This window comes from Castanea sativa, chromosome 10, assembly GCF_040712315.1.
Source record: "Castanea sativa cultivar Marrone di Chiusa Pesio chromosome 10, ASM4071231v1".
Classification (NCBI taxonomy): Eukaryota; Viridiplantae; Streptophyta; class Magnoliopsida; order Fagales; family Fagaceae; genus Castanea; species Castanea sativa.
Genome location: NC_134022.1, coordinates 28,472,372 through 28,482,472, shown reverse-complemented (window position 1 = coordinate 28,482,472; position 10,101 = coordinate 28,472,372). Strand labels below are relative to the sequence as shown.

General features: G+C 35.1%; 1 protein-coding gene across 3 annotated transcripts; it reads left to right on the top strand.

Annotated features, from left to right (window-relative positions):
* The first annotated feature begins 540 nt into the window (after nt 1-540).
* Nucleotides 541-7,680, top strand: LOC142613395 (E3 ubiquitin-protein ligase At1g63170). 3 transcript variants are annotated; one of them, XM_075785738.1, is made up of 6 exons: nt 595-847; nt 1,467-1,521; nt 2,303-3,149; nt 5,056-5,181; nt 5,298-5,589; nt 7,103-7,680. In XM_075785738.1, the coding sequence occupies exons 3-6, from the start codon at nt 2,488-2,490 to the stop codon at nt 7,295-7,297; spliced, it is 1,275 nt and encodes a 424-aa protein (XP_075641853.1). In that variant the 5' UTR covers nt 595-847; nt 1,467-1,521; nt 2,303-2,487; the 3' UTR covers nt 7,298-7,680. The 3 variants fall into 3 exon arrangements, with proteins under 3 accessions (XP_075641855.1, XP_075641853.1, XP_075641852.1); XM_075785740.1 differs by lacking the exon at nt 1,467-1,521 and having other exon boundaries at nt 541-847; XM_075785737.1 differs by lacking the exon at nt 1,467-1,521 and having other exon boundaries at nt 708-847; nt 5,053-5,181.
* Nucleotides 7,681-10,101: the final 2,421 nt, after the last annotated feature.

The following is a 10,101-nucleotide window of genomic DNA, read 5'->3' as shown; positions in this document are numbered from 1 at the left end:
TGCACCTTAATATATCAAGAAATAATGATTTTGTGTATAGATATTGGCTGACAGTTTGTTAGTATTATATATGGATACCTGTTTGGATTTTTCTTCTTCTTATACTTCGACCCCCTGGCTTAAAATCCTAGGTCTTCCCCTAACTCATATTAACTCTTAAACTATACTTGTAGGGCACTCGTTAACAATATTCACAACTCTAACAAAAAAAACAATATTATCTTTTCAAGAATAATTAAAATTCAAACTCATTGATCAATATAATCACAAATGGTGGAATCGTTAGGTCGAATTTAACAAAAGGAAGCTAAGGTATAAGTTCTAAAACAATTCACTCCTCTCTTTTTCTTTTTTTTTTTTTTACCGACACCAAAAAAAAAAAAAAAAAAATCTAAACAACTACATTGATTGTGCAAATTATCTTCCTTGTTCTTTATATATTTAATTATTTTTGTTTGGGTTTTGGTCCCCGCACTAGATTTCTAGCCAAAAGCCCAAAAGAAAGAAAAGAATGGGTATCACACATTAGTACATTTACACACACACACACATATATATATTCTCAGGCGACGCTGTCAAGCAACGGAGGGCCAAAAGCGACGTTATTTCTTATATTACTACTATTTCTCTCTCTCTTTCCGCCGCTCTTAAACCAACAAAAAAAAAATCCCAAATCCCGATAGAAAAAACAAAGTGACAAAAAACAAACACACACACGGCACACAGATACCGATTTATATAAAGTGCCAAATATCCAACCCCCCAAACCCAATCACTACGACACCGTTTCACCTTCATCGCCTACCTCCCTTGTTTTTCTCACGAGTCCAACCCCCCATCTGCTACTGTATGAGTTCTCTCTCTCTCTCTCTCTCTCTCTCTCGAGCTTCTTTCGTATCTGTATTTTCATGTCTAATGTTTGTTTGATAATTTACTGCTTCAAAATTGTATGATTGTTGCGGTCGGTGGGTGGGTGGGTGGGTGGGTTTCCATTTTTCTATTGCTAGATTTCATTGTTCTTGATTCTTGATGACTAGTCAACGTTCATATTCTAGGGTTTTATTTTGATTTTGATTTTTTTTTTAAAATAAAAATCTTGAATATGTTGCTTTCTTTATCTTAACATTATTGATTGAATGGAAAAAAAAAAAAGGAAAATTCCACTTAGAACAGATTTTTATTTATTTTTTTATTTTGAATTTTAATGTTTTGTAATCTTAACAGTTCTTAATATGACTATTTTGGGAGAAAAATGAACAAATTAGAAGTTAGAATTTATAATAAAATGGCGGAAAAGAATACATGTGTCGAGGTTTTAGGACTAAGGTTTGGTTTTTTTTGTTGGAGAAATTAGAAATTTAGAGTTATGTTTAGTTTTCTCTACAAAGAAATGGAGGGTTATGTTCATTTCTATTCTGTTGTTTGAGGAAGATTGTTTTTTAACTCATTATTATTATGTTTTATAGGTTGGATGAGCTTATAAAGTTTGTCAATAATGGCCAATGAATGTTTACAGCTTTGGTAAATCTCATCTTTTAAAAATGAACAAATTAGAAGTTAGAATTTATAATAAAATGGCGGAAAAGAATACATGTGTCGAGGTTTTAGGACTAAGGTTTGGTTGTTTTTGTTGGAGAAATTAGAAATTTAGAGTTATGTTTAGTTTTCTCTACAAAGAAATGGAGGGTTATGTTCATTTCTATTCTGTTGTTTGAGGAAGATTGTTTTTTAACTCATTATTATTATGTTTTATAGGTTGGATGAGCTTATAAAGTTTGTCAATAATGGCCAATGAATGTTTACAGCTTTGGTAAATCTCATCTTTTTGTGTGCTTGAATTTTGTAGTTTTAATAATTTGTGGTTTGAGGTTTCTTTTTTTGTCTCATTAACTTTATATGGTAAAGGTTTGGTGATCCTATAAAGTTTACCTGTGGTGGCCAGTGAAATGGTTGTTATAAATCAATGCATGTAAATTAATTATTTTTTTTTCCCTGATTAAATCTGCATCTTACCTCTTTTGGTTTTACTCTAATCAGAGAAAGGTGGTTTGTTTGTACTGTCTTGCATCTGGTTGGATGTTAATAAATCAGAGGGAAAGAACGAGACTCAAATTTCAACTCTCATTTTTGTTTTTTTTCCCAAATTTAAAAACTAATCTCGTCCAAGAGTTGTAACATGACTCCCACTTGTGTTGAGGTTTTGTTTTTGCATGTTAAAGCAATGAAAACCCCTATATTCCATTTCTTGTTTGTTCTTCAATGGTAAAAACAAGACTGATTCAGTTACTTTGCTTTTGAACAGAATGGAAACTGCTAATTTCCTCACATCTACTGGTGCTGAGTAATTTAAGTTGTTCATTACAAGTTGAGGAGTCTTTAGGAAAAGATAACATTTGCTTCAGCAAAGTTGGGACTGGGATGTAAACGCAGTATACTTGTTATACAAGTCTATGTTTTCCTTATTCCCTACTGGGTTGGTGGACTTAGATGGGTGTTCCCTCAACGGAACTACATTGTGAAGGAACCGATACTTGTCCATTACTAATGGAGCGACCAGAATACACGGATAGTAGTGAGCATATTATTGACATAACTGGGAGTGATAATGCTTCCCCATCTAGCTTGCCTCATGATAGACATTCTAATACCATAAATGCATCACAACTTGAAGACAGACCTTCAAGTATCGTGAGAGCTCCCACTTCTCAACCCACAATTTCTTCCACGAATGGATCAAATTCTAGGAATTCATCATTAATAAGGAGAGGGGAACCCCGTCGGCGTAGGAGTCCTTTGAATTCTGGGTTATGGATATCTATTGAACTAGTTCTCACTGTGAGCCAGATTGTTGCATCTGTTGTTGTTTTGTCTGTGTCAAGGAATGAGCATCCACATGCACCTTTGTTTGCATGGATTGTTGGATATGCATCTGGATGTGTTGCCACCCTCCCACTTCTTTATTGGCGCTATTGTCATCGTAACCAGGTTTCAGAGCAAGATTCGTCTCAAGCCCGTCAGGCTTCTTCTCAGATTAATGTTCCTGCAGGGCCATTTTCTTTATCTGTTACTAGGAATGCAGAAGGTGAAAATCTTCAGCCTGGTGTTGGGTCCCCTGGAAGCAATCAACATTCAGGCATATTGAGTGCAAGGTATGGGTTTGTAATTGTTGCTTTAAGCTAATTATGCTTGGATTTTTTTGCACATGTTTTCCTTGTTGGACAAATTTATTCTACCATTTGTGATGAAACATTAAATTGCATGAGTGATTTTTGCCATGTCAGACACATTAATTCAAAGAATTTCCCAAGTTTATGCATCACTTACTGCTATGCTTTGGCTGGTGTAGTAGATGCCAGGTTCTTTGAAGGATTGTGGCCACAGTTTTGGCTATAAATGCAATACTGATGTTTCAGAAGATATAATGATTATGTGGTGGATTTGGAAAATTTTATATCACACGTAACATGCATATGAAGTCTTTCAGTTCCAAACCCCCCCCCCCCCCTTTTTTTCTGAGTGAGTTCTGTGAATTTGAGAAGTGTACGCCTTTTTGGGCTATCAAAATCAAGTTAGTTGGTCATCTTGTGATGTCATGATAATTCAGTCACTAGTGGAGACACTAAGGAAATAGAATTTGACTAGAAAACCACAGTATCTTTTGCATGGCCATTTTCTAAAGAACATTGGGTGTATTTAATTAGTCCCTTATCTGCACTTTTAGCCTTGTTGATATCCAGTTAAAGAGACAGCACAGAAACAATTCAGTGCATTGGCCTTTGGCTAAGGGCTAATTAATAGATTTCTGAATGCTAGGAGCCCGTGCTCCCTAGAACTTAGAATCCCTCAGTTCTTGATGTTGTTGTTAAAAAATACAGGCAGTGGCCCAGGATCTTTGTGGAATTTTAGTTATTCAAGTGTTTGTATGTGGTCCCTCAGAGTTGTTCTTTGAAAAGTTTTGTTCCTACTCATGTACAACCAAATGGCACACTTTTATAAGACTTCCCTCTTTCTGTTTTAGCTATGTTCTTCTTCGTCCTTTTTTTTATTAAAATTTTTTTTCCTGAAAGCATAGTTTCATAGTTATTAAACCTAGACTCGTCAGACCTGTTAAATCGATGAACCATTACCTAGACCAATTCGAGTCATTAATCAGACCGTTAAACAGATGGGTTACTTGTAACTTGTTTAACCCAGATGGTTTCTTAAATGATTTTTTCATGTACTCCAAATCACTTATTTGTATGATTTTTAAAATGAATTTTTAATTTTTTGTATTTTTGTTTTGTGAAAAAAATTGCTATATTAAGGAAAGAAATTAACAAATACAAAATCTTCCATGATTTTTTTAAAAATATAATATTTCAAAATGGTTTCAATTATTTTCATTTCAATTTTTTTGACTTTTTCATAATATTTTTCTTCAAATGAATTATTTCTTATATTTGTGCTAACATTCTCAATAATATAATTTCTTATTTCATAATTGTATCTTTTGATCATATATTTCCTTAATAAGTTAAACTCAATATTCTTTTGTGTCTTATCTTTTAGGCATTTGTTTGAATATTGACTCTATATATTTAATATAATGTAATTTAAGGATTTGATCATTAAAAAAAGTTGTTGAGCTCTTTATGTTTACCTCTTACAAAAAGTGCTCAATAATTGATATTGTGTTAAGGGGTATATTAGATCAATAACATGAGAGAGAGAGAGTGCTTGTGGATCCAAGGAAAGTGGAAAAATTTTCTTTCTTTGGGTGAGCAACAACAAACGGTGGGGCTTTTAGGATTTATTTTTTTAACTGTAGGTTAAGGAATAATTATCACAGACCTTTTGTTAAGAAATAACATTTGAATTTTGAAAGAGTAACTATTGTTAAGGAATAGCTATAACCTGCAAGCAAAACATAACCAAACATCAAAATAGTTATTCCTTAGGAATAGCTACAAAGTTTATTCCTATGTACTAAGCGTGCCCAACTTTGGTTGGAGAGTCAATATTGGATTTTTTTTTTTTTTTTTCTTTTTAAATAAGCTCATTTTTGTTTAGCAGGATTAAGGTACTAGTGGAATACTTTAAAATGGCCTTGGATTGCTTCTTTGCGGTTTGGTTTGTGGTTGGCAATGTATGGATCTTTGGAGGTCACTCATCTGCTGACGAGGCTCCTAATTTGTACAGGTATCACTCTGACATCTATTACTTTTGAGCCTTTTTCTCTCTGCTTTTGTTAGAGCACATCCCATTTCTGTCTTTTGTAAGAGTTCTTCCCATTTCTGCATCTTTTTGTTTTACAGGTTATGTATAGTGTTTCTTACCTTCAGCTGTATTGGATATGCTATGCCCTTCATTTTATGTGCAACGATCTGCTGTTGTCTGCCTTGTATAATCTCCGTCCTTGGTTTTAGAGAGGATCTGGCACAGACTAGAGGTGCCACCCCTGAATCCATTGATGCTCTTCCAACATACAAGTTCAAGTTGAAGAAAAGTAGAAGTGGTAATGATAGAGAAAGCAACTCAGGTGTCAGTGAAGGTGGAGTTGTGGCTGCAGGAACTGAAAAGGAGCGCGTGATCTCTGGGGAAGATGCTGTAAGTCTTTCTAATTTTCTTCTTGGCCTCCATTGTGAGCCTCCCGTGTTTCTTTGTTTCAGTTACAATATCACAACACACCTCATCATTGTTAGAGGGCTTTTTCTTTTTCTCCTGAATGAAAGCGGAACTATAATTGCTATTCCTGTTAACATTTTGGTGAAGATCAACAATGCCTTCCACATAGTGATCCGTATCATGTGATTTAGATCTAATGAAGTGAAAGGCTCATGCCAATCAGTTCTAGCTTAAATGTCATCTCCTCTGCTTGTATGAGCAAGGTAGACTAGTGGGTGAAGTCATGGGTTCAAGCCCATCGGATGTAATTAATCAACAAAAATGAAATAAATAAAAGACTTATAGCTTAGAGTTTCATTGTATTTGCATAATGGTGCTTCTGTGCTCTGTGGTTCCCAAGGACCAGTCTTGCATAGCATCTTGTATGACTTAGGGATATGGAGTGTTTTCTGCTGCATAATTAATGTGTGAAAGGTTTAAATGGTTGAGGGACATTTGTTTTCACAATTAATAATGTAGCTGGAAATATGCTGATGTACTTGCTCGTGATTGATAATCAATATTTTAGATAGGATAGAATGACAAAAAAGAATACACCTATCTAGTGAACAAAGATCTCACTCTTGTGGGGTTTGGGAGAGGTGATTGATAGGCAGCCTTTATCCCCAAATTTTTTTTGGAGAGACTGATTCTTGAGCTAGAACGACAAACGCGGACATGTCATTTTTGGTGGAAGGCATTTGCGTCACACCAAGACCCGACCTCTACAAAAAGAATACATATGGGTAATCTCAATTTGTTTGTTGATGATCCATGCGCAGCCCCAAAAGTTTCGGACTAATATTTTGTTATTGTTGCTGATTGTGGCCTGAGTTGCATGTTATGGTTTTCTATTTAGTCAGGTCAAGTCCCTTGTCAAAAGTGGTTCAAATATACTGAGGATATGGAATTTTGAATCTATTGGACTCTTTGTATGGTATTAGATCGAGAGAGCCAATCTTGAATGTTGTGGAGGTTGACCAGTTGGTAAAAATTGACTATGACCAGCATCTGATTGTCAGATGCTTTTCTCCTCTGTTTTGTAAGTTGGAATGCAAACATTCAACCTTTTTAATGCGATTGAATAGATTACTCAAATATTGAAATCATTGCATCACAATTTGCTGTTGTTACCAGTTACTGTAATGAGCACATGATTGTCCATTACGCATCTGAGTGAGTTTGGCAAATATGGAGAACCAAAAAAAAAAAGAAACAGCAATTTAGGCATTTTTTGAACTTATTTTGACAGGTCCCATACCAAGAAAAGGGGCTTTTCTCCCTTCTTTCACGGTATTATTAGCCAGCAAAAATACCAGTAAAATGCATGCAAATGTGCAATAAAAATGGCTGATTGCTCCTTATTGTTCCTGTTATATGGTTGCATATGTAAATGGCTGGTGGAGGTGGTGTTTTCTTCTTCCTGTTATATTAATTATTTAGAAATTCTCTGCAGGTTTGTTGCATCTGCTTGGGAAAATATGCAAACAATGATGAGCTAAGAGAGTTGCCATGTTCCCATTTTTTCCACAAAGAGTGTGTCGACAAGTGGTTGAGGATCAATGCGTTATGTCCCCTTTGCAAGAGTGAGGTGGGTGGGAGCCTTTTGGGTTCACTCTCTGGGGCTAATGGCAACCTAAGTCGGGGTTGAAATCAAGGATAGGGAATGGCTTGGTGAGCGACGATCTGAAAGGCTATATAATTTGACCGTTGAGACTAATATCCATATGAACTGCTGCTTTATGAACTTCCAGATGGATCGATGGATGAATGGCCAAATTCACCCATTTTATTCTTTCAGCTTGGTTTTTTCCCCCCCATTTTGGGTGAGATGTAGCTTTTGCTAGATAATGGAAATTACCTCTGGCAGCCTCTGCTTTACAGCATCAAGCAGTAGCCATATGGAGCACTTTTATCTGGCAGTAAAGATGAAAATGATTTTATGTAATTATGATAGGGATGTGTAGAGCAGACTTGTCACAAGATGGTAATAGATTGTTTCTTGCTTATATATTTATTTTCCTATTAATTTCCCCATTTTCGTCCGTAGACAAATTTCGATCAATGCTTAACCTGGTTGAAAATTATTATAGTCATATTAAGATCTTTTTTATTTGAAATGGATATATTAAAAAATAAAATAGATATTTTGTCCCACTAGTGCATATCATCCTCGATGTACAAATTTGTAATGTGATAAGGTGTTTTGTTTTGTTTATTTTTTCTGTTATTTATTTATTTATTATTATTTTTTGTTTAAGCGTATGGCAAAACATCAAATAATTAGAGAATTCACATCTGGACTGCCAAATGCCAAATGTATGCTAGATTTAGCATTAAAGCCCAAAACCCCCCCCAACACCCGGACTTGTAAACGCTTAGAATTGCAAAAAAATTTCTAATATTGCTACAGTATTGTCTTACTTTTATGACGGTACTGTAGACTATTATATTGGTTTTTTTAATCCCTTTTATTATGTCTCTCTCCTCTAAGTCAAAATCACTTTCTTTCTCAACTCACTTTCCTCATCTTGGAATTTCGTCTCCCTCTCTCCCTGTGACTTGCTCCATTGTCTCTCACTCTCTCACTTTGTGCTAGTGGTTGGGCCTCCACGTCGGTAAGAAGCAGAGGTCGTGAGTTGCGATCCGAATTCTTGTGGTTTGTGGTTGGTGTTTGGCGGATTTTGTTGCAGTGCCGTGGTTGTTGTTTTTGGGTTCTATGGGTAAGGTGATGGATTTGGATAGGTGGATCGGTGTATCATGGGTTAAGTGGTGGCGTGGGTTTGGATCGGTTATGGCCGATGGGTTTGGATCGTGGAGATTGAATTTTGGCTTTGGGATTGGCATGGGTTTGGATTGGAGCTGGGTTTTGGATTTTGGATTTGGGATTGGTGTGGATTGGCAGAGATTGGAGATCATGGTGATTTTTTTTTTTTTTGGCTTGGTTTGATGGTGGCTCCAATTGTGGGGTTTTGGCTTGGTTTGAACTAATGGTTTTTAAAAAAAAAAATTTTAAAATTTTTTTATGTGGTTTTGGTATTGGTTTAATGGTCCGATGGGTGGTGCTGGGATATGTGGGGGTGACTACGTGTTGGTGGTGGCATGGTGGCTATGGGGGTGACTGTTTGCTGAACTATTTTGGTTTTATCTGTTGTGGCCGGTGCTAGAGGTTGAGGCAGAAAGAGAGGAAAAGGAAGAGAAAAGGTAAAAAAAAGAATAAAAAAGAATATTTAAATAAAATGGGAAAAAAATAGAGTTTTGAAATATTGAGTGTATTGTAAAATAATATGGTATAATTGATAAAGTAGCTTTTTGAGATGGTAAAATAGGATGTGATGCAATTTTCGAATGTGAATGCCCTTACAAAAACATGTTACTACAAACTTAAGCAAACCGGTGCTATGGTAAGTAGTGGGGGATTAGTAGTTGTTGGGATTTGGGAACACGATTTAATATGGAAGTGTAGGATGGAGATATTCAAGTTGGATTGGATTTGACTCAAGGGTAAGTTTCTACGTGGTGCGAAGAACTACACTTAGCTAAGCCAAATTTTTGGCGTCCTAAAACAAAAAAATAACCCCATTTAAAAAAAAAGACAAGATTGCCAACCAAACTTTTCAACCAAATTTATTGCCTTTATTGCTACCTTCTATTCTATCTCCATAGTAGACAAAGCAACCATCTATTATAACATCGTCATTTGATTGATAACAAAATCGCCATTTATTGATAACATAATTAGATAGTATGAAAGCATAATTCGTTAAAGACCCCGTTCTAATATAATTATAATCTACCAATCCAACAACATTGCTTCTATCGCTAGAAGTTTTATCATATAGCAAGACAACATCTATAGTATCTTTTGAATATCGAAGAATCTATTTATTAATTTGTTAGTGTTCTTTTCTAGGTTTAACCATGTATATATTCACCAAACTAACAATATGTGAAATATTTGGACAAATGTAAACCATAGCATCAGGGGCGGAGCTAGGACTTGGAGTTAGGGGGGGCGACTTTGCTGCTAGCTGTGTGCAGCGGCTCCAACCTTTGAGTCTATTGCTTTACTACTAAGGATTTTTGTTTAAAATTTTTTAAATGGCCAAGTAGTTTGTTCTGGATAAAATAGATTAATTGGACTTAATTTTTTTAGTTTTATTATTGGTAATTTTTGTTGTTGAGCTAATTTTTTTGAGTTTGTATATTTTGTTTTAGATTTAATCTATTAATTTTTTATATCCTTTAAAAGGTGAAAAATGCTAAAACTGCAAATATTTTACAAATTGCTAATGTGATGAGTGGTTATTGATACGTAAAAAGTGATGCAAGTGTACAAACCAATATGAATTTGCTATCTCAATAATTTGTATAAACATTGTAAAAAGGTTTTTGGCTATGAGATTACTCTCAAAAGAATTGATGGCATTATTAAGGGGGCAAAGTGTAATTTTA

Bases quoted from the DNA above. Each gene is read 5' to 3' on its own strand.
- LOC142613395 (XM_075785737.1), top strand. From the start codon at position 2,488: ATGGGTGTTCCCTCAACGGAACTACATTGTGAAGGAACCGATACTTGT. The intron at 3,150-5,052 runs GTATGGGTTTGT...ATTTTTGTTTAG, and splicing joins TCAGGCATATTGAGTGCAAG to CAGGATTAAGGTACTAGTGG. The intron at 5,182-5,297 runs GTATCACTCTGA...TTTGTTTTACAG, and splicing joins GAGGCTCCTAATTTGTACAG to GTTATGTATAGTGTTTCTTA.